The 22,042-nt window shown below is 57.6% G+C and overlaps 7 protein-coding genes across 7 annotated transcripts; 5 read left to right on the plus strand and 2 right to left on the minus strand.

Annotated features, from left to right (window-relative positions):
* Nucleotides 1–5,523: 5,523 nt before the first annotated feature.
* On the minus strand, nt 5,524–5,946 carry PHYSODRAFT_482900 (hypothetical protein; the record flags this gene model as incomplete). The annotated part of the gene is made up of 2 exons (XM_009521708.1): nt 5,524–5,742; nt 5,803–5,946. Coding segments are annotated over 2 exons (363 nt in total), but the record flags the coding sequence as incomplete, so codon positions are not given.
* Nucleotides 5,947–12,400: 6,454 nt separating this feature from the next.
* On the minus strand, nt 12,401–12,685 carry PHYSODRAFT_373888 (hypothetical protein; the record flags this gene model as incomplete). Its single annotated transcript, XM_009521709.1, has 1 exon — nt 12,401–12,685. A coding segment is annotated over one exon (285 nt), but the record flags the coding sequence as incomplete, so codon positions are not given.
* A 232-nt stretch (nt 12,686–12,917) lies between these two features.
* PHYSODRAFT_325803 (hypothetical protein) lies at nt 12,918–14,876 on the plus strand (the record flags this gene model as incomplete). The annotated part of the gene is made up of 5 exons (XM_009521710.1): nt 12,918–13,220; nt 13,275–13,539; nt 13,608–13,804; nt 14,072–14,317; nt 14,763–14,876. 5 exons carry the CDS (start codon nt 12,918–12,920, stop codon nt 14,874–14,876), a joined length of 1,125 nt encoding a protein of 374 aa, XP_009520005.1.
* Nucleotides 14,877–16,892: 2,016 nt separating this feature from the next.
* On the plus strand, nt 16,893–17,657 carry PHYSODRAFT_487620 (polygalacturonase; the record flags this gene model as incomplete). The annotated part of the gene is made up of 1 exon (XM_009521711.1): nt 16,893–17,657. A coding segment is annotated over one exon (765 nt), but the record flags the coding sequence as incomplete, so codon positions are not given.
* A 144-nt stretch (nt 17,658–17,801) lies between these two features.
* Nucleotides 17,802–18,878, plus strand: PHYSODRAFT_296701 (hypothetical protein; the record flags this gene model as incomplete). The annotated part of the gene is made up of 5 exons (XM_009521712.1): nt 17,802–17,824; nt 18,106–18,364; nt 18,397–18,473; nt 18,617–18,728; nt 18,774–18,878. The coding sequence occupies 5 exons, from the start codon at nt 17,802–17,804 to the stop codon at nt 18,876–18,878; spliced, it is 576 nt and encodes a 191-aa protein (XP_009520007.1).
* Nucleotides 18,879–19,661: 783 nt separating this feature from the next.
* Nucleotides 19,662–20,045, plus strand: PHYSODRAFT_392200 (hypothetical protein; the record flags this gene model as incomplete). The annotated part of the gene is made up of 1 exon (XM_009521713.1): nt 19,662–20,045. A coding segment is annotated over one exon (384 nt), but the record flags the coding sequence as incomplete, so codon positions are not given.
* Nucleotides 20,046–21,567: 1,522 nt separating this feature from the next.
* PHYSODRAFT_478062 (hypothetical protein) lies at nt 21,568–22,010 on the plus strand (the record flags this gene model as incomplete). Its single annotated transcript, XM_009521714.1, has 2 exons — nt 21,568–21,588; nt 21,666–22,010. The coding sequence occupies 2 exons, from the start codon at nt 21,568–21,570 to the stop codon at nt 22,008–22,010; spliced, it is 366 nt and encodes a 121-aa protein (XP_009520009.1).
* Between the last annotated feature and the right edge of the window lie 32 nt (nt 22,011–22,042).

A 22,042-nucleotide genomic window follows, 5' to 3' on the forward strand; every position in this document is an offset into this window, starting at 1 on the left:
GGATACAGAGGTGCCCATGGAAAGCTCCACTACGCCTGCAACTCACGTTGCACGCGCTGACTGTCCCCACCTGTCGGATCCAGAGTGGGAGGCCCTCCAACGACTGTCAACAGTCATTGGTGAGGCGGCTGTAGCTACGATGCTGCGTACGCTAACGCCGACAGAGCAACACGGTGTTGCTCTGTGTTTCATCCTGAAGCAGCAACGCGATGTTGCTGCTACTACCGCGGTGTCGTCCGGGACGACACCACGCGCGCAATCGCTGAAGCTCAATGTGAGCAACTATGTCGGAAGATAGGATGAACCTCTCCTCCGTTGGCTTGTCGAACTCGACGCTGCCATTGCGGCTCGACGTATCGTCGACCCGTTGTCGAAGGTTGCGTTCGCCATGTCATGTCTTGGCGGACGTGCAAGAAGTTGGGCGTATGGACGCCGACTCTCGGATCCTACGTGCTTTAGCACGTACGAGGGTTTCAAGGAAGAGCTCAGACAAGCGTTTGGGCCACCGCAAAACGAGTTCCGGTCGAGGGCGGAGTTCCTCGACCTGCAGCAGGGCAAGCATGATGTCCATGCTTACGCTCAGAGAGCACGGTACTTGGTCTCGAACATTGTGACCAATCCGATCGACGAGGCGATCAAGGTCGTCACGTTCATGAAGGGGCTCAGAGATGGGCATGTGAAGACCTATATCTTCCGTGAGTACCCGAGTACTCTCGAAGCTGTAATTACTCTTGCAATGCAGGAGGAGTTTAGCCTGCGGCAGGCTAAGCTGCATGCACATGTGCCGAGGCCACAGCCACGCCCGGTAGTGAGGACGGGAGGCCCAGAACCCATGGACCTCTCGAGTGCTGCGACTGCTGGACCCCAGCAGTCGCAGGGAAACAATGTGCGATGCTACCGTTGCGGTAGAATCGGTCACTTTCCTCGGGAGTGCACGGCCCCCGTGCACCAGCAGGGTGGCTATCGCGGCGGTGCCGGGCACCGTCGCAACCACACAAAATCGCTGGACGCCAGTAGGCGCGGGGCGCCCTACTGGTAATGCAGTTCCGCGTGTCGACCTTGGACACGCGACACTGAGGACTGCAGCCCCCAGTGAGGTTCATTCTCACTGCAAGAACCAAGATGACAAGCCTGACTTTGTCATCCTGAACGTGAACTCGATGAGAGCAAGCGGCTCTCTCCGTGCTTTGGTAGATTCTGGCGCGTCGAAGAACTTTGTTCGACTGCGAAGTCTATCAAGGCTTGACTTCGAGGATTTAAAGATACCTCGAAGTATGTTGGAAGTACGACTGGCAACGGGGGCCATCGTAAAGACCGAAAAGCGCGTGGTACGCGTGCGCTTCACGTATGAAGATCAAGAGTTTGTCGAGACCTTTATCGTCCTGGATCTGGACGATAAGTTTGACATTGTATTGGGCATGCCGTGGCTTGCACGGCATGATCTGGTCATCGATTGGGAGAAGCGCACTCTCGTGCGCTTCGGTCGCGACAGCGGAACAGTGAGCGATGGCCCTGTTGCCGCTACGCACGCACCGACAGGTGCGCGCGACTCCCCATTCGAGACAGCACCTAATGCCGCTCTCCCGGAGCGCCCTGGGCACGCGCGAGCACGCGCGCAAGAGCAGCAAGCGTCGGCGTCGCCGCCGACGGCTGAAGGAGAAAATGTGTTGATCTCGGAGATCGACGCCCGCTTTTCAGCGAATCAGGAAGAGTCTCCGACCTCAAGGGGCACGGATGACGCAGACGAGTCACACGCCTCAGCCGTGGAGGCTGACGCGAATCTGATTGGATCAGGCCTGGCCAATAATAACAGCCAAGGTGACGTAACGCCGTCGACTTCGGGAGTCGATGGCTTGGGTGAATTTGATTCGTCGCTCGGGGAGCCGACGCACCCTCCGTAATGGAGGGCTCCGCCAATAACAGGCGTCGAGGTGAAGATGGCGTGTCGGCTTCGGGAGCCGATGGTGCAGGCGGTGCGGACGGTTGGAAACGTCTCGCACCGGAAAAACTTGCATGCTGTCGTGCAGCCGGGCTTGAAGTCGCTCGCCCGCGGGATGAACCCGCCGGCGGTACTAAAGAAGAACACCCGTCCACGGCTGGGCCTGGACGAGGTCAAGAACCAAGCGGAGCCGGGCTCCGCAAAACAAGAAGACGGCGCATGCGAAGGTCGCTGCGCAAGTCTCGGCCTGGGGCCGAGACGCTACAAGGAATGTCTGCCGGGCAGACCGAGGCTGAGAAGCCGGACGTCGAGACGTTGAACGTCTTGACGCGTACCTGTACCGGGTTCCGGTACAGGGAGATGACCCTCGCTAACCCTCCGACGCAAGCGTCGGAGTTGACTTCGCTTCCAGTCATGAGCTGGAAGCGCTTCGCGCGTGACTTGCACGATGGACGCATCGAGCAAATATGCATTCTGTCGGACGCCGAGAGAACGAGGAGCGAGAATGAAGAACTGAGGCAGTTCTTCATGGAGAGCACCACTGAGAGTGATGACACTCTCAGTGCGAAGACGAAGAAGGAGCGCTTTGAAGAGCAGAGCTGGGACTCGTTGAAAACGAGTCCCTACTACGAGATCTTACGGGAGTACGCGGACGTACTTCCGGAAGAGATTCCTGCGGAGCTTCCGCAGGACAAGGGAATCGAGCACGAGATTAATCTCGTGCCGGGCACGAAGTACTGTGTCACGCGGCAGTGGCCACTGCCGCGAGAGCAGGTCAAAGCGATCGACGACTTCTTCGAAAGTCGTCGCAAAGCTGGACAAGTGCGGGAATCGAAATCCCCGCACAGTGCTCCGACGTTCTGTGTCAAGAAGCCACAGGGCGGCTGGCGCATCGTTCATGCGTATAACAAGCTGACGATGCGACGATACCGGCGCAGACGCCGATACCTCGAAAAGATGTTATCATCGATTCGATGGCCAGGAGCACTATCTACAGTGCTCTTGATCTGCGCGATGGGTTCTATCAGATCCTCATGCGTGAGAGCGATATCCCCCTCATGCGTGAGAGCGATATCCCTCTCACGGCAGTGAGTACACCGAGCGACATGCTCTGGGAGTGGCTAGTGATGCCGCAGGGTCTGAAGAACGCCCCTGCGACCATCAACAGATGCGTGACGCACTTGTTGCGCTCGGTGCACGACTTCGCACCGAGCTACTTCGACGATGTAGCCGGGCTGCGGACGGGATGAGCGATGTTGTGATGCACAAGGTGCATCTCCGGAAGCTGCTTGCGCATGAGCGCAAGCACAAGCTCTATGCGAACCTGAAGAAGTGCATCTTCGGGGCGAGCGAGATACCCGTGCTCGGGTGTCTCGTTGGGAAGAACGGTGTCCGCCCTGACCCTGAGAAGGTCAGAGTGATCAATGAGTGGCCGACGCCGTCGAACGTCAAGGGACTGCGGCAGTTCCTTGGCTTGGCCACGTACTTGTGCAAGTACGTGAAGGACTACTCGGGCATGATACGCCCGCTGTCACAGCTCCTGAAGAAGGCCGCCGAGTGGGTTTGGACTGCTGAGTGTCAGCAGGCCTTCGATGCAGTCAAGCGGGGCTTGACTGAGGCGCCGATCTTGGCGGTGGCCGACCAAGATCGCCCATTCCACGTTGTGTGTGACGCATCCGACTTCGCAATCGGATGTGCGTTGATGCAGCCCGACCACGAGGGTCGTGATCGTGTCGTCTACTACCAATCGCGTCAGCTGAAGCCAGCTGAGCGCAACTACCCGGTACATGACAAGGAGCTCCTTGCCATGAAGTACGCACTCGCGAAGTTCCGAGTGTATCTACTCGGAAGCAAACCGTTCGTGGTCTATACGGACCACGCGTCGTTGCGGACGGCTGTGAAGTCGCCGCACATCTCGCAACGGATGGCGAGATGGCTCTCATTATAACTTCCGGGTTGAGTACAAACCCGGAAGACTCAATGTGGTGGCCGACGCGCTCTCGCGTCGACCTGACTACACCACGACTGATGCCGACGTCAATGCCATTGACGCCATGGGATCGAGCACCCGACGTCGTCACTGTTGGACGACGTGAAGGTCGCGTACGCGCACGACGCGGACGCGAAGCTCTTGCTGGCCTACGGCTCAGCGCCCTCTGACAAAGCTCGTCAGAAGTTGCCGAAGCATCTTCGTGCTCGTGCACACCGTTATCGGGTGCACGACGGGTTATTGCTCTACAGTGCAGTCGACGACAACGCGGATCGCGTTGTCGTGCCCAATGACCATGACCTGCGACTCAGGATCATGTACGAGTATCACGATGCACCGACTGCGGGGCATCCGGGCCGTGAGAAGACATACCTTCTTCTCACGCGATACTTCTACTGGGCCCACCAGTATAAATGGGTGCGCAAGTACGTCCGTGCTTGCGAGGTTTGTCAACGTGTGAAGCCTGCGCCGTTCGCGCAGGCTCCCTTGCAGTCACTGCCGACTCCGTCGGAGTGTTGGCAGTCCATGTCTTTGGACTTCGTGTTCGGTCTTCCCCCGGATAGCCAGGGGAACACGGGCGTTGTGGTCTTTGTTGACCGCTTCAGCAAGATGTACCATCTTGCTGCGGTACCCGCTGAAGTGACTGCGAAGCAGACGGCGCGTCTGTTCGTTGACATGGCGTTCAAACACCATGGCATGCCGATCGACATTGTGTCGGATCGGGACCCGCGCTTCACTGCACACCTTTGGCAAGAAGTGTTTACACTTCTTGGGAATCAACTTTCGATGTCGACTGCGGACCATCCGCAGACGGACGGGCAGACCGAACGCGTGAACCGCGTGCTCGTAGACGTGCTTAAGAGCTACGCTCACTCGTTCCAACACTGGTGCGAGTGCCTGCCGATGGCGGAGTTCGCCATCAACAACTCGGTGCATGACTCGACCGGGCATACACCGTTCTACGTGAATGCCATCAGGCACCCACGCCTCCCGAGTCTACTCGGGATGATGGCTCCTTCCTTAAGTGGGGGAGGATCTAAGACTGCAACGCAGCAGCCGCAGAATGCCGCTGACACTTGCACAGTGTCAGCCGCGACTACGCGCAACAAGAAGAAGAAGCACGCGTCTGTGCAGGGCACAGACGCCGACAAGAGCAAGAAGAAGAAGAACGGGTCTGTGCAGGGCACAGACACCGCGAAGACGAACGCAGAGGCCGGGCCTACTGCTAGAAACGAGCTGAACGAATTCAGCTCGGACGCAATCAACTTCATGCAGCGCAGACAAGCCGTCATTCGGTTTGTCCAAGACGCTATCGCAGCTTCTGTCGACCGACAGAAGCTGAACGCAGACAATGTTGGTAGGGGCAACACCAATGAATTCAAGAAGGGTTCATTGGTTTTGTTAGCAACTCAAAACCTGCCTAAACATGCAGTTTCTGACTTCGGGGCGAGCAAGCTCGCTCCGCGCTTCATCGGGCCGTTCACGGTGTTGGCACGGCATGGCAACGCCTACACGCTAGATATTCCATCTAGCATGCGCCTCCATCCGACCTTTTACGTCGGGCGGCTGAAGCCATACCGGCAGCACGAGCCACCTACCTCGGCTGGCCCGAAGCGGAAGCCCCAGCGGGAGCAAACCTCTGCTCCAGCGCGTGAACGCGCTGGGCCAAGCATGCGACGCGACCTCCCACGTCGACAGAGATGTCCGACGCGGTCTGCGAAGCCTGGGCGACTTGAGCCCTCAGGATCGCCACCTCCTGCTTCAGAGCGGCGTACTCCCGGCTCTGATGCTGTTCCACAGCAGCGACCCGCTCCTCGAGCGTCGGGCCAAGGTCAACCCCAGGTTGACCATACCCGGGGCGTGTTCCCACCACCGCCGCCTCCGATCCGCGACGCCCGCGGCTCAACACGCTGGATTGTTGAGCGTATTGTGAACCATAGTATCCCGAAAACGAACCGGCAACCGGTTCGTTATCGTATTCGTTGGAGAGGGTTTCCGCCCCACCAAGATACATGGGAGCCGCGGGACGTCCTGCTGCAGGACGTTCCGGAAATGGTGAGGGCGTACGATGCTCACCACGCACCGCCGACGCGAAGGTAGTGCGAGCGCTGTGGTCACCTACAGCGCCCGAGGTCCCACGATCGTCGCGTTCCTCGTGCGAGGAACTTGGCACGGAGATCCTTGAGACTCTCAGGTACACGAATCGTCGTGTACCCGTTTAGGCCGCGGTCGCTCAAGCGCACCGCACCCGGAAGACACAACGTGCACTGATGGCCTTCGGGCACAGCGCATGGAATACCAGCGTCCGCAGAGGATCTGTGGAGCTGCTCCAGCCTCCCGCGCGTCGAGAATGTCTCGAAGCGCTCACGGGCATGCTTAACCCGCTCACGGTAAGCAGCCGGCTTCTTGTTGAAGTTCTCAACAAAAGCATTCCATCTTTGACAAAGTGCCTGCCACTCAGGCACTTTGCTGCGAGAAGAGGTCTTCTTGCTGGGGAAGTATCGGAGCTCGTGAAAGAGTCCGATATAGTAATCGTGCCTTTGATTCGTTAACGGATCAAAGTGCTGCTCCTCCGCCACAGCATCATCGTGGATCCCGCTGCATACGTACAGCGGAATTTCATTTGGAGGCACGGTGTTGCCCACACGGTCTGCGATCTCTGACGCAGACGGCATCCACGGATCGCGCGCTGCCTGAGCAGCGCGCGGAGAACTTGAAGACGCCACCTCACGCAGGGAGCTTAAAGCCCCAGCAGCGGAGAGCGGAGTTTCGCTCTCGCCGCGCGAACGCTTCGAGCTCGAAGCGTCCGAGTCGTCTCCTTCATGAGGGCGTCTCGACCCGGCATGCGGGTCGAGACTATCAATGTCGATAGACTCCTTGCGCTTGTTGGAAAAGGTCTCGCCCTCTTCCATCTCTACGTCGTCACTCCCATAGTCAACGGCGTCGTTGACTACAGAGGAACCTTCGAGGACAATCCCCGACTGAGTTGTCCCCGACGCGGCCTTTGCAGCGAGCGCGTCGCGCTTTGCCTGCTGGCGCTCATGGTACTAAGCAACAGAGAGGTTACCCTCTGTTGCGGCGGGCGGTCGTCTTCTTCTGCGGCGAGCTCATTGCGGAATGAGCTCGAGTTTTCTTTCTCCCAACGTGAAGAATTGACGAATGGTCAATTTCCTGATTGACGTGCCGTGACTCGGCGCGTCTAACCTTGAGGGGGGATGGTGTAACAGGGTTACACGCACAAGTGGCTACAGTCACTTGTAACTCTAACAGATACGACGTCTGTTAGAGGTTCGAAAGACTTTCTCGACCTTGGTGTAGACACACCAAAGGTTACATACATTTACGACCACCACGACGGGTGGTCCATAGAGACTTAGGATTCCTATTGGCTGAGAGCAGCATCTCTTAGCCAATGAGCGACATGCATAGCATTGGAATTGTGCCAACCAGCCGTTGGCAGATTCCTATCTTAGAATATTACATTTAGAGGAAGTCAGAAACATAAAACAAAAATAGCAGTTCTCATTTTAACCCAAAAACATTATTTGGATCGTTTATTTAGATTAATCTATACTCGGAGGCCCGAGTATAATTAACTCTAATTTAAACTAAGCTACGCTTCCTCACATACACGCGCACACGTGTAAGCTAAAGTAGTGAGCCAAAGTAGGCCCACTACATCCAGCGTAGCGTCCCTTCCGCCTCAGCTTCTTTACCGTCTTGTCCTCTGCTTGACGCTCACGGATCAGAGCGTCCGTCACTTGCCCTTCTCCGCCCTGCGCTGCCGCCTCTGCACCTTGCTCTCCTCCAGGTCCTTGACCAGCTGCCGTCACCGTGTGCACTGGCGCGCGTGACAGCGCGTCGGCGACCACGTTACTCGCCCCTGGTCGATACACAACCTCGAAATCGTATTTCTGCAACTGCAGCGACCATCTGTGTAGCCGCCCCGTGAGATCCTTCGAAGTCATGAGCCACTTTAGAGCGGCATGATCCGTTACCAGCTCGAACTTACGCCCATAGAGGTAGGGCCTAAACAGCTTCACAGCCCACACCACGACCGCGCACTCCAAGTCCGTGATGCTGTACTGTTGCGACCGTGGGTGAGTTGACCTTTGAGGCGTACGCCACCGGTTGCTCGCCCTGCCCTTGGTCCTGCGTCAGCGTCGCCCCCAATCCAACCTTGGAAGCGTCTGTCACCAGCTTGAAGGGGCGCGTGAAGTCGGGATAGGCCAGCACCGGCCGCTCCGTCAACGCGCACTTCAGCTGCTCGAACGCCTCCTGCTGTGGCTCTGCCCATCACCACACTGCATCCTTCCGCAGCAGCCGTGTGAGTGGCGCTGCCACGCTCGCAAAACCAGGCACGAACCGCCTGTAGTAGCCCGCCATGTGGACGAACCGCTTCACCTCCTTGGCATCAGTCGGCGCCGGAAACTTGCGCACACTATCAACCAGACTCTCCATCGGGCGCGCCCCCGAGGCGTCCAACTCGTGCCCTAAGTACTCTAGCTTCTCCTTCGCAAAATGAGCACTTGCTGGCCTTCAGCGATAGACCCGCCTGTGCCAGCCTCTCCATCACCATCGCCAGTTCTACGACGTGTCGCGTCATGTTCCCCTTCGAGAAGACGATGACGTCGTCCAAGTACACCAGACAGCTCTCCCAGGTAAGCCCTCTCAACACTGCGTCCATCATGCTCTGGAAAGTACCAGGTGCATTCGCTACCCCAAACGGCATTCTTACGAATCTGAACAGGCCTTGCCTCGTCACGAAGCCGGTCTTATCGCGATCTGCCGCCACCACCGGGACTTGCCAATATCCCGCGTGAAGGTCCAGGCTCGTGAATCGCCGAGCCCCATGTAGATTGTCAAGGGTATCATCTATCCGTGGTAGTGGGTAGACGGCCCGCTTAGTGATGGCATTAAGAAGTCTGTAGTCGATGCAAAACCGCACCAACCCATCCTTCTTCTTTACCAACACTACCGGAAAGCCCCAAGCACCACTACTGGGCTCGATCACGCCGTCCTGCAGCATGTTCGTCACCTCCTTATCAATGACCTCCTGCTCACTGCGCGCATACCTTCTCGGTCGCACCTTGATCGGGGCCTCATTGCCAGTGTGGATGGCGTGCTCCACCACCAAAGTCGTCATTGGTGGACAGCCTTTCCTCGGCTCTAGTAGCCCAGGGTAGTTCCTAAGTACTCGTAATAGCAACTTTTTGTCCTCTGCGCTTATGTCCCCGATGTCAAGTTCGTCCTCATTGCATAACGGCTCGGGGTTGGCGCCCAGCTCACGCTCCAGCCACTCCTTCACCTTGTCTCTGCTCAAAGCGCCGCCCAGCTCCATCACGTCAAGGTCGTCGCTGCTCGGTGCCCATGTGCCAAGCACCTCACGCGTTGGTAGCTTCGCCCTTCGTCCTACCAGGTTGAGTATCGAGACTACGATATTGCCACCTCGGACTGTCGTCAACGTTGGAGCCAACAACAGGTGTAGCTCTTTGCGCGGGGCGGGCATGAAGACGCCCGTAGTGCCCTCCGGCGCTGCCACTGCCAGCTCCACGTTGTGACAGGTCCGGGTGCCGATCTTCGCCCGACGCACCAGTCTCACCCTAATCGCCCGCTCGTCCTGTGGCCCTTCACGGGTGCAGGAGAACGGCACGATCTTCTTGATGTCCCCGCTGTACCACTTCATCTCGCAAGCGGTAAAGTCGATCATCACCCCGTTGCCCAGCATCCAATCTTCTCCTAGCAGGAACTCGTCAGCAGCGCCCTCGACCACCAGCGCCTTCACGGACATTGTCTGCCCGTACTGCGTCTCCATCTTGAACTGCCACACTCCGAGCACTCTGGCCACGGTGCCCGTGAACCCCTCGACGAAGTCCACTGGCGGCAGCTCGTCCTGCTGCATGCCCAAGCGCTTCCACGACTCGCAGGCCACGGTGTATTGCGCACCCGTGTCCAGCTTGATGTCGCACCACTGCTCTCGCATCATCACTCGTGCCGTCGGCAACGTGTCCGTCGCCGGTGCACGGACCGCCCGTAGTCTCCCCACTCGTACTGGTCGCGTCCCTTCGTCGATCCAGCCAATGATCGGCTGCCGGTAGATGCTGCCACTATGGTAGCGGTACTGCTTCATGGGCTTCTTGCCCCTGATCGCTTGCTTCATCTGCTCGGTGGCGCGTGGCAGCGCAAAGCCAATCGCGTGTGCCTCCGCCGCCGACAGTAACCTCGGTGCATCGCCTCCGCGTCGTCCAAGCGCGGCGTAGCCGCCCTCTGTCTTCGCTCGCGCGGCCAACCACTCACGGATCCGGCGCTGCTCTCGCGCTCTCGCCTTCCGCACTCGCTTCTCGAATCTGCGCCTCGTTCTTGAGACGCGGATTGTCGCTTCCACGGGCCGCGTCCATTCGTCGGGCTCACTGCGTCCAGCACTGCGTCCAGACCCGCTGCCGCCATGATCACTTGCTTGGCCGCACCGTCACGGATGTTGACCTCGCCCATGATGCTTCCACCGGCAATTTCCTCTTGGCGGTTCTCCTCCGCCACTGCCAGTTTCGCCAGGCCGTCCAGCAGGACGTCCTTCCGACCACGAACTTCGCCGAGCGCTTGCGCTGCTCGTGCGCTCCACCTCAGCGCCTCCTTGAACTCCTCACTCGGCTCGGGCATCTGGAACGGTGCCTCTGCCGTCACTCCTCTCGCCAGTTCGCCCTTGGTCTCGCTCCCGTCGGGCTCCTTGGGCATGGAGTCCGTCAGCATCAAGCTGCCCACCGCCATGTCCGCTGTGAGCTGCTCACGCTCGAGTCGCTTCTGCCGACGCGCCCTATCGCGTGCTAGCCGCTTCTCTCGCTTCCGCAATCGTCGCGCTTCCTCTTCCTTCTCGGCCGCCACCACACTCGCTTCAGCAACGCGTTTCCGTAGTGCCTTGGCCTTCGTCAAGTCGTGGCGTCTTTGCTCTGCAGTCAGCGCAGTTGCCAGCGCCGCTGGTGATGCCTCCACCTTGGTTGGGGCGTCCTTCGTCTGCGCGTCACCGTCCTTGGCCATCTCCGTCAACCACGCGTCCAGTTGACTGGCGACGAGGTCACGCCGTTCGTCATCCGCAAGTCCTCCTGAGAGTTGGCCGAGGTCGACCACTACTCGGCTGGGTCCGCCGTGCGGCTCGCCCGTCCGGTCTTCCATGCTGTCCACGCCACCCTCTCTGTCACCGACCACGACATCACCGTCGCTGGGCTTCGTCGTGGTGCTACGCCCCGTCTCGACGCTACTCTTCGCATCGGCGTCGCCTTCCGCCGCCGTGTCCACTGCGCTTGTCTTCTACCCGGTGACCAACGTGCAGGCACCGTCTCGTCGCCCTGGAATCGCACGCGCCGCTGTACGGACTCGCCACCTTCGAGCACCGACCGTACTCGTCGAACGGCGCCATCCCCAGCCCGTGATACCGCAATGCTCGTCCTTGCCGCCGTGTCTTCTTGCTCAGCCTGGGTAGGCACGCGCACTGGCCGCACGGCGTCATCCCCAGATTGGCCTCCCGCTTCCCCTAGCACCACTCCTCCCGAGACAGCCTCGTCTTCGTGACGTCCTCCGCCTTCGTCTTCGCGACGTCTTCCGTCTTTGTCCTCGCGACGTCTTCCGTCTTCGGCCTCTCGACGTCCCCCGTCTTGCCCAACCGAACCTGGGTCAGACGTTCTCGCCTACCGTCGCCGACCGCGCCGGTGTCGTCCTCATTTCTTCTCCTTCTTGCCCGGGTCAGAACGAGCGAGCGATAAGGCCGGGGTCCTTATGCTCGCTGCTCGTTTCCCGCATCACCATCCTCGGCACTCGCGTTCTGTGCGCCGCGTCCTGATGCAGCCAAGTCCGCCGTCTTCAGGTCGCAGTCCCTCACGAAGTGGCCCGACTGGCCGCAGTAGAAGCAGAACGTGCCCGTGCGGGGCGTGAATGGTGTCCGCTGCTCCCGCCGTTCCAGGTACCACTCATGGTTCCTGAGTCGGCCCTCGCGCGTCGCCAGGGCTGGGTCTGGGGCATCGGTTCTTGCCCCAAACGTCCCTCTTCCGTTGAACCCGCCTCCGCCGTTGCCGCGACCAGCAACAGCTGCGCCTTCGACCTTGAACGTCTTACCCGGACGCTTCGAGAGCTGTTCGCCCCCTGGACGTTTGTTGCGCGCGCCAATCTGTGGCTCAGGGGCGCCACGCGTTTGAAAATTCGAATTCGCCAACCCGTTGGTGTCCGGTACCAACCGGTATCCCGGCGGTATGGCCTTCCACCACTCATCCGTCCCGGTCTTACCGGTACCTACCAATCGTCCCTCGGTATCATACCTCGGTGGCTTGGAGGCAGTCCCCCACATTGGTCCATACCCTGTCACTACTCCGGCCGAGTTTTCCCCAAGTCCCGACTGATCTTGACCCGACGTCGCTCTCGCCGAGGCCCCGCGGCCTTTGGACGCCTGGCGTGCATCCCACGCGCTCGCTGCTACCGTACCCTTCTCCGTAGTCGCCGACGTGTGGGATCGCCAAGTTGACCGCCTCATCCAGCGTCCGGAGGCGGTGTGCACGCACGTGGGTCGCACCCATCGGGCTGCTCATGCCCTTCAGGAACGCGCTCACCAGCCAGTCCTCGCTGATGTCGCCCTGCTCCGCGATCTCGCGCAGTGATTGCGCGTACTCCAGCAACCTCTCACCCCGCATCTGTCGACGCGCGTTGAGCAGATCGACGACCTCCGGCGTCGTGCGTCTCGTCATGTACTTCGCCCTCAGCATGGACGCCAAGGTCGTCGCCCGGCGCGGCAGAGTCAAAGATATTGCTGCAGCAACGGACGTTCGACTTACCCCAGAACTTACCTCTCACTCGTTTCGGCGCGGTGCGGCCATGCACGCCAACGACGGAAGCCTGGCCGAGAACTGGATTATCGAGCGGGGAGGCTGGAAACTTGGTCAACAAAGCCTTTGGGTACATGCTGGGTACCACGCAAGCCGACCAAAACGTTGCCCGCGTTCTGAGCGGATGGAAGCCGAAGGAAGGTGCCCGCCTTCCTTCGCTGTGTGCACCATCCGTGAGCGCGGAGGTAAACTGCAGGCCCTAGTCCTCTCGAGCACGCTGGGGTTTGACGACACAGCACTCAATCTTGATGACGGTGTAGCTGATGTCTTGATGACGACACTCGTGATGCACTACCCCGACATGCTGATCCTGTCCGACCAGAGCGACTTCATTCGAGAAGCCATGGAAGCTCGGGCCATAGGAGAGTCGGAGGTGCTGGCTTGGAGCGAAACAATCCGGCGTGCCTTCACCCCTCCGCCTCCCAAGGTTGAGCCGCATGCCGATGACGCCCAGTCCGCAGCTGTAGTAGCGCTGTAAAAGCGCCAGTCGGAGCAGATCGATGTCCTCATTCTGCCAAACAAACGGCTTGATGAACGACTGTTAGCAGTGGAGGAGCAGCTTCGAGCACAGTCAGACGTAGCAGCACCAAACGCGCTTGAAGGAGCTTCAACGTCAGGCGGGCTGAGCCCTGTCACCGTGCAGCCACCGGCCACCAAGTCCGTGCGCCCGAAGAAGAAAGGTTCGCAGTCGTTGTCGGCATTCTGGTACGAGTGGTTCACTGCCGAGCCTTCAAAAAGACAACACTGTACGAGTTTAGACACGCCGTAGGATACATGATGCTGTTCTTACCGAATGGTTTCGCACTAGACGTAGCCGCCTCTGCTTTCAAGAACGAGGTGCTCAACATGGGGCAGGAAGTGCAAGCGAACGCTCTCGCCTTCTTGAAAGCAAACGGAGCTTCGGCTCTCGCTGCCGGCACCGCGTTGAAGGCTCTGCGCAAGCTACACAAGACCGACAAACTCGATGCCCTGATCGCTGACTTCCACGAGCGCGTCACCAATGGTGCCATCGTTGATCCAACCCCTGCCGCCGCACTTCCAACCTTCATTTGACTACAACCAAACCTGTAAACCATACATCATGATGCACAACGATATAAAACACAATTAAGTAAAGACGATGGCCGGATTCGAACCGGCCTGCAGCGAATGCTGCTCCTCCACCAAGAGGCACCGTCGCGGGTAAGTACATATGCACCGCAGCTACGCCAGCAAATAGCAGCAGGGCAGTTGAAACCAGGTAGAAGAGAAACTGGTAGCATGTACGTACACTGACAGCAGCTGTCCACAACGCCGTCGGCCACTCTCAACATACCACTGCTGGCCTCGAGCGCCATCACCTCGCCCGAGGTCACGCTGCTGTCCACGCATCCACCGCCCCGCACGACCTTCTGCACCTCCACCGCCCCGCGCGGCACCACCCCCGAACTGCTGCTACCGCTGGCCTCGAGCGCAATCACCTCGCCCGAGACCATGCAGCTGTCCTCCCTGCCGCCGACGCCCGTCTTTCTCTTGGTCCTGCTGGTCTGGGGGTCCTCTCCACGCCCGAGCACTCGTCCGTATTGCCGCTGCCCGCTGTGTGTCCAGCTCCGAAGCTGAATGAATGAATGAAGGGGATTCAGTTGAGATGTCATTATAATGAAATAGATGTCACTAAAATGTTTTGCTTCAGTACCGGTACTGGTTGGACTCCTTGGTCGGACAGTTGGAATTTTGACGGTATGGTAGGGGTCTTGAGAAGCGCAGAGGTATACTGTAGGTACCCTCACTTCCGACACCTAATACTCCTTATTACTTCTGAGATTTAATGTGTTTATATTTATAAGGTTGCAGAAGAACTAGCTAATATATTATGATCGTTACGAGGTTTTCGCGCCAAAACCATTCATTTCACATTTTGGCAGGCAGCAGTGAGGAGCATCGGGGGCAAGTGTGAAGAAGCATGATGAAGACACGGCGATGACGCAAGAAGAATTCTGCGCTGCTGCTGCTGCTGCTGCTGCTACTGCTGGATGTGGCACCCCGCCAGCTCCTGGTAGACCTCTCGCGGGACGAAGGCGAAGAGCAGCGCCGCCGCGGATAGGAAAAAGCTGCTCGACGCCACCCAGGAAACGTACGGTACGTCCCTGTGGACGCGTCCAGCACGTGCGCCGACAGTGCCTCGTACAGCGAAACGGAGCGCTCAAGCGCGAAGTGCCTGCGCTATATCTTAGCCCATGCTACTGGGGCTGGAGCTGAGTCGTGTTCGGCGCGCTGAGCCTGCAGCCGCCCACGGACGGAGCTTTTGGAGAAGGCCTACAAAGACCAGCTAATGCCAATGCAATGGAGCGAGGTAATCTGCGGTACGATGTGCGCTAAACTCGCCCCGCACTGCTGGTGCTATCCATACATGTAATCTTGCCTCTCAATGCATCTGCGTACAGTACATGTGTGCATGCACATTTTTGAAGTGCTGTGTTCCAGTAGCCTGGCTCAGAAGTCAAACACTAAGCTTATGTCGCAATAGAGTGTGACTCTATTGGTTGGTAGCACTTAGGAAGCTGGCACTGAAGGACTCGGACGGGTTGACGTTGTCGACGTTCGACTTGGCAGTGCAGTAGAAGTTGTTGTATGAGTTGGAAAATTGAGAACTGAATGAATTAGCGTTAAGCAAACAACTATCCTTCGCTATTTGCTCTAAGCTGTGGGCTGCTCGTCGGCAACCACTCGTTGCTTTTGAACCGTTGCTGCTGCGGTTCGCTCAGCTCGAGATCTGCGGTTAACCTTGCAGCTAGGGTTCTGCGAGATCCAGTACACCATCAAACGTGCTCTCTTGCTGCTGGTGTGTTGATTTCCGTCGATCAACTTGATCTCGCGACAGCTTACACTACATCGCTAATCGCTACAAATGGACCCCATTTTCATGGATCGCCGAAACCTTGAATGGCCAACAATACGAGGTATTATTCGGCCCATGAAGGCTCAAACGGACCCAATACAGAGGATGGCAACCCCGCCGGTACCGATCATAAAATTACATATAAATTTGCACTACCAACGGAACCCCTATCGAGGAAACCAAAGTGCGAAGACTGCGTCGATGTCGCGCTGTAAGGATGTGTCATCGTCAAAGCAGCTGTCGAGAGCTGATTAATGATCGATTGATCCGAAAGGAGCGCCTCGATCCATGTCCGATTACCGAGAGCGGAGCCAAGAAGACTGGCCTCGCCACTTGCTGCATGCAGTCGTGACTCACGACTCGTGAGTCCAAGGCGCGTACATTTTGCGCCGAGGGAAGCGTCGTAGCCGCAAATGGGCTAATCCCGGCTGAATCGCCGCTACCACTTCGTAAGACTCCGCTGATAATGGCCGTAGTAGAGGTGAGGTGACGTGGGTGACTGCGTGCAGGGCAAGCAGCAAATAATGCTGAGGCAACTCGACCTAAAGCTGTCGCGCCGGGCGCCTTCACTCCGAAATATTGAGTACTTGAGATATAATACAGTAGTTCTGTAGCTTCGTGTTGGCGGCCCGACATCATTGTTGTGTCTTATCGCCACCGATATTGTCGGCGATAAGACATGCTTCGACACGTCGCGCTGGGCGTGGTACGCTGCTTCTGTGGCTATCACCAGCTGCGCTATTGGCGCGCCTTTGGCGGAGCTCATCTGTTCACCGAGAAATGGCTCGGGCAGCAAAACCCGTCAAGCTTTGAGTCACGCGTGTGCCGGGGCCCGGCGCTTGTATTAACAGGTGCCAGGCCCAATGCCCGACCTATCCTGACAAAAGAGTATCCGTCCGTGTGACATCGGTTCAACTGCTACGAGTACATGTAAACCTGCACCGCCACCTCTCGACATGGCTTACTGCCCCCACCCCAACCTGTAGTTCATTCTGCATTTTACACTCTCTCGGGCACCTCCAAACCCAATCAACCAACAGACACAATGAAGGCCTTCTTCACCACCTTCGCCGCACTCGCATTCCTGGCCTCCGCCGTCAACGGCGTCACGATGCTGCGCCAGGCAGAGCAAGGCAGCAGCACCAGTAGCAGCTGCACCCTCTCCGGCACCTATAAGTCCGGCACCGACATATCGTCCTGCAGCTCCGTCACCATCGGGTCCTCGACGGCCAGGGTGCCTGGTACTGGAAGCAGGGCCAGTCGATCACCCGCCCCGTGTTCTTCCGTCTGCACGGCGTGTCGGACTCGGTGCTCTCGGGCTTCACGCTCAAAAACTCGCCCTACCGCACCTTCAGCATCGTCAACTGCGAGTCCACCACCATCAGCGGCCTCACGCTCGACTCGAGCGCCGGTGACGGCACGGCCAAGAACACCGACGGCTTCGACCTGACCAAGAACGATGCCGTCACCATCACGGGCAACAAAATCTACAACCAGGACGACTGCCCCGCCATGCAGTCCAGCACCAACACGGTCTTCAGCAACAACTACTGCAGCGGCGGCCACGGCATCTCCATCGGATCGCTCGGCGGAGACGCCGTCGACGAGTCCACGACGGTCTCGGGGCTCACCGTCAGCGGCAACAGCATCGTCGACAGCGACAACGGTCTCCGCATCAAGACCATCATCGGCCTCAAGGGCCTCATGACCAACGTCAAGTACTCCAACAACAAGCTCTCGAACGTCAAGAACGCCATCGTCATGCACTCGGACTACAGCAAGTCCAAGGACGGCTACACGGGCTCCCCCACGAGCGCCGTGACGATTGAGGGCGTGACGATCTCCGGCCTCAAGGGCTCGGCCACCAACCTGTACGACATTGTGGCCAACCCCAAGGTGGTGTCGGGCTGGTCGTTCTCGGGCATCCAGGTGAGTGCGTCCTCGACGGGCAAGATGGCCGGCCAGCCCAACAGCGTCAGCGTGTAGATGCAGACAGACAAACTATGTGGGTATTAGTGCTGTGTTTAGATTGACATCCCAGTGGCCAAACGAAGGCCGATAGAGCGTAGGGGCATGTGTCGCCAAAAGATAATTTCGATGTAAGCTTGTTTTCCTGACTGCATTCTCAGAATGCCATTCTGTTTCTTACTACCGTTAGTAGGTGACTCAGAATCTGAAACATCTGATTCAAAATCGTTTTGGTTCACAAAAATTGAATTTTAGAAAAAGCGTTTTTGTACCTGACAGAAATCGAAAAAAGTGGATTGTTTAGGTCATGTTAATCTACATCGACTAAAAGTTCAATTCAAAACCTAGATTTAGACTGTTCTAAAACTTGTAGGTGATGAGTTGTGTCTTAGTAAGCAGCGGTGATATTCTGGACATGCTGGTTAAGCCTATCGTTTCAACTGCCCGCACTTTGCGCGTGCTGCAGCGGCCTCTCTAGCACCGAAGAACTCGCTCAAGCCCCCAACCTCGCGTCTGACGACACGAACTCAAACGAGGAAAACCCCAGTGCACTGGCAGAAGAGAGATCAAGATTCCCGGTCTTCAACAAATTGGCGTCGGTGTTTCGGAAAAATCCTACAGTCGCAACGATCTTGGAGAACAAACCGCTAGCTGCAACGTTGTCCAGAAACCCTACCCTCGCCAAGTCTCTCAGCGAAAACCCGCAACGGCGAGCGTCTTCGTGGGTAAGAACCCACGCTTTATCAGCAAATTGAAGCAAGATCCAAAAGTCAGGAGCATCGTGTCAAGGAACGCAGACGGCTTCGACAAGAAGGCCATTGACCGCGTCGGGAAGTATGTGGTTCAAGACCTCGCCTTTATTCGCTTCCTGAGTTCACTCAATCAAAGCGTACTCATCGGGGCTGGACTGAGTATCGTTACCGGCCTATTCATCTTGTTTGCCTTTCTCGGACTGCGAGGTTCTTACATATCTGCAGGCTAGGCAATGCTTATGCGTGCGGAAATCAAATGCTCGATCCAAACGTTATGGAGTATATCCATAAATTTGTTACCGTTCAACGTCTAATGCTTTATTTTTCCGGGTTCCAGGTATCTTAAAAATCTATCTGTGGTCTGTTTCGTTACGAACGGTAGTGTTACTTAAATTGCTCTGACCTAACGACTTCCGATAGCCTTGCGGTTGTCGCCTCTAACCGGGCGTCCTTGATATCCGGCACAACTGTGCCAGAGCCGCCTTAAGTGACGATGTAGACGTCCTAGATCGCTATGCTTCAGCCACTGTCTGATGTCGCTGACGACATGGCTGGAAATTGTGTCCCATCCCGAGGTGGAGCTTGCGCGCGAGTTCCTGTTGGACGCTTTGTCAACCAAAACGAAATGCACCGCCACAAAATCAGTGGTCTTCCAACGTGCCTATTGTTGTATGAACACTCTCACCTTCGTAAACCAACGCACAATCGTTCGTCTAGACTCGAATCTTCAACACACGGCGTGCTTGGTATCCGTCTCGACTTGGCTCACCAAAAGTGCCACTCTGAGTCAGACGCCACCTATTACCAAATAAAAATCGGAAGAGCTACACGTACATGTCCTTCTTCACAGTTCCAGCAACTAGTACGATACATTCCATAGCAGCTCCGAGCTGCCAGCTCGGCGGCATGTTTAACCGTGTGCAGCAGCTGATCGTAGTCGATAAGCGTAGCTCGAGGTGTTCCAAGAGCTCTGAATAATCTTATTTGTCTTTTCGTCCCGTCCCTCGTCCGGCCTGTTGAATCGCATACGGGTTCCGACGGAACCCGGTCGAAAACCCGTTTTTCGTACACAGATCAAGTCAGTTTTGGCCTACAGCTTCAGCAATCAACTAGTGATTTATATGCGTCGTGACGATTGCAGTTTCGACGGACTTCATCCGGAAGGCCTTGCATACGCTTCCCGCCGGGTCTTGCCAAAAGGAGGAAGCAGCTCAAAGTCTCAAGTGGCTCCACTAATAGGTGCAACGTCACCATGGTGTCCGCCCCGCAGAGCGCCGTCGCCAGCAGCGCGCGCTTGCCCGCGTCCTCTTCCAATGCCCGCAAAGCCGGGAGTGGCCAACCCGCGGCGCTGCTGGCCTCGTATCTGCTCAAGCAGAGCGCGGGCAAGTGGAAGCGCAAGCGCTGGAACCAGCGCTGGTTCGTGCTGGACCGGGACAACGGCGTGCTGCGCTACTTCCGCCACGCGTCTCCGCTGGAGGCGGTGCCGCTGCGCTCGGACGCCCACGGGGTGCTGGCGCTCAAGCAGGCGGGCGCGTCGCTCGTGGTGCAGGGCGACCTGCCGGCGGGGGTGCCCACGCCCTTCTGCTTCACGGTGGTCGTGGACGGCCAGCGCGAGATCCGGCTCTGCGCGGACACGAACGCCGAGTTCCGGCAGTGGACGACCGCCATCTCGGCCATCATCAGCCCCGTGAGGAGGCCCGGGGAGGCCAAGGTGGCGCCAGCGAGGGCGGTGAGTCCGGCGTCGTCGTCGAGTTCGGCTGCGGAGGTGCCGTCCCCGTTGCAGTCGCCCGCCAAGGAGGTGAAGAAAGTGGTGGAGGTGGAGGTGGAGGAGGAGACGCAGAGAGTGAGTGATGCAGTGGAGGTCGAGGTCGAGGTTGAGCCGCGGCAAGTGATGGAGCAGGTAGGGTGGAACACGGCTGTGGCTTTGGGCTGTTCGTGGTTGGTGTTAATAGTGGCTGAATTTCGGGGCGGTCTCGTGGCGTGTTGCAGTTGTGCGGCTTCGTGGGCAGCAACAAGGCGTTGCTGATTGCGTTGAACCCGGCCATAGGTGAGTGGGAGACGGACGTTGCTGGTCGATGACAGTGACTGACTTGAATTGTATCTATCTATCGATCTGTCTTTGCTGCAGTGATTTTGCGCTTTGGAGACGCGTCTGCGTGGTTCCTGGTGGCGTTGGCGGCCAATGCACTCTGTGTGTGGCTGCTTTGGTTTCGAGAGGTTGGACCTCCTCGAAAAGTGGCTTCGACGCGGTCAACGAGGCGTCGGTCCACTACAGCGGGAGGGAGTTTGTTGCCGGCATCGCCAGCCTCGTCCACAGGCTCGGAAGCCCACAAGGAGAAGACAAAGCAGAAGAGGAAATCGAGCACCTCCAGGGAGCGCGTGTCCAGCAGCTCCGTCGATGAAGCGCCGCAGCCCAAGCGAGCAACCTTATCAGGAGAAATCAACGGCGTCAAGACGTCCGCCGGAGCGTCTTTGAAAATGTGTGCCACAGCCCCGGCAGAGATTGTTCAGGGCTGCTGGACGCAGGTTGATGCGACTCGCTTCAACGTTCGCCAAGGTATGGACTGGTCAAATTATCTACATGAGTAGGCTTATGCTAATTCACTGCTGCTCTGATGTACTCCAGGCCCCAACTACCGAAAGACCAAGATGAAGGCCGCCTCTGCTCCAGCTCTGCTGGAACTTGTCGCTGTCGATGTCTATCAGGTACGCGCTGTGCTCGTTGTTGCTACAAAATATTGGTTCCGTTGTCTAACTTTGCGCTTTACGGCTCTCTCAGTCGGACGTTAAAGCAGACAATGTCGGTAGCATCGTCGACCTGAGCGTGTTAAAGCCAAAGACGTGAGTTACACGCTGTTGTCGACAACTTCAGCCTCAAATCACTGACTTACTTGTGCTGTTTGCAGCGGAGACTTGGATCTCTTCATCGTGAACTGCCAGGTCCCATCCTACCAGCCCTCGAATCCGCTGTGGGGTGAGAAGCAGGGAGACGGCCCGGGTTTCAACTTCGTGACGTATTTCGCCATCCCACCAGCTATTCGAGAGATGCTCAATGCGCCTGGCGACCCACCGCTCCAAGCAGTGCGCGTACGTATTATCTGGATGATGCAACAGTTATTCATTATGCTCACAGAAGGCGCGATTGTTGTGTAAATTATCAGCTTCTCAAAGGCTTCATGCAGCCACAAAGCTGGGTGGTACGTTTCGAGCTTGCCCCTCCCGCTGTATGTCGAAGTCGGCACTAACTGATGGTGTTACGGCGTTGTACACGTAGAGTGAGCGGTTCAAGGCGATTGGAATCGTGGTGAACCCTGAGGAGCAGAAATTGGGTCGAGCCGAGCGTCACCTGCTGGAAACGTATAACGGCCAGCCGATTCTCACGCGGCCTCAACATCAATTCTACCGCGGGGACGGATACTTTGAAGTCGACGTGAACGCGCACGACTTCAACTACATCGCCCGCAAAGGCCTGGTTGGTGTCTCCGACCACGCTTGTAACATGATTCTGGACTTCGGCTTTGTGCTAGAGGGTCAAGAGGACCACGAGCTGCCCGAGCAAATTTTAGGCAGCGTGCGGCTCTGCAAAGTCGACGTGCGCCAAGCCCCCAGTCTCTCATAGAAGACAATCTCTGAATAATGAACTCCTTGAAG

The sequence above is a fragment of the Phytophthora sojae genome (genome assembly GCF_000149755.1).
Source record: "Phytophthora sojae unplaced genomic scaffold PHYSOscaffold_2, whole genome shotgun sequence".
Lineage (NCBI taxonomy): Eukaryota > Oomycota > Peronosporomycetes > Peronosporales > Peronosporaceae > Phytophthora > Phytophthora sojae.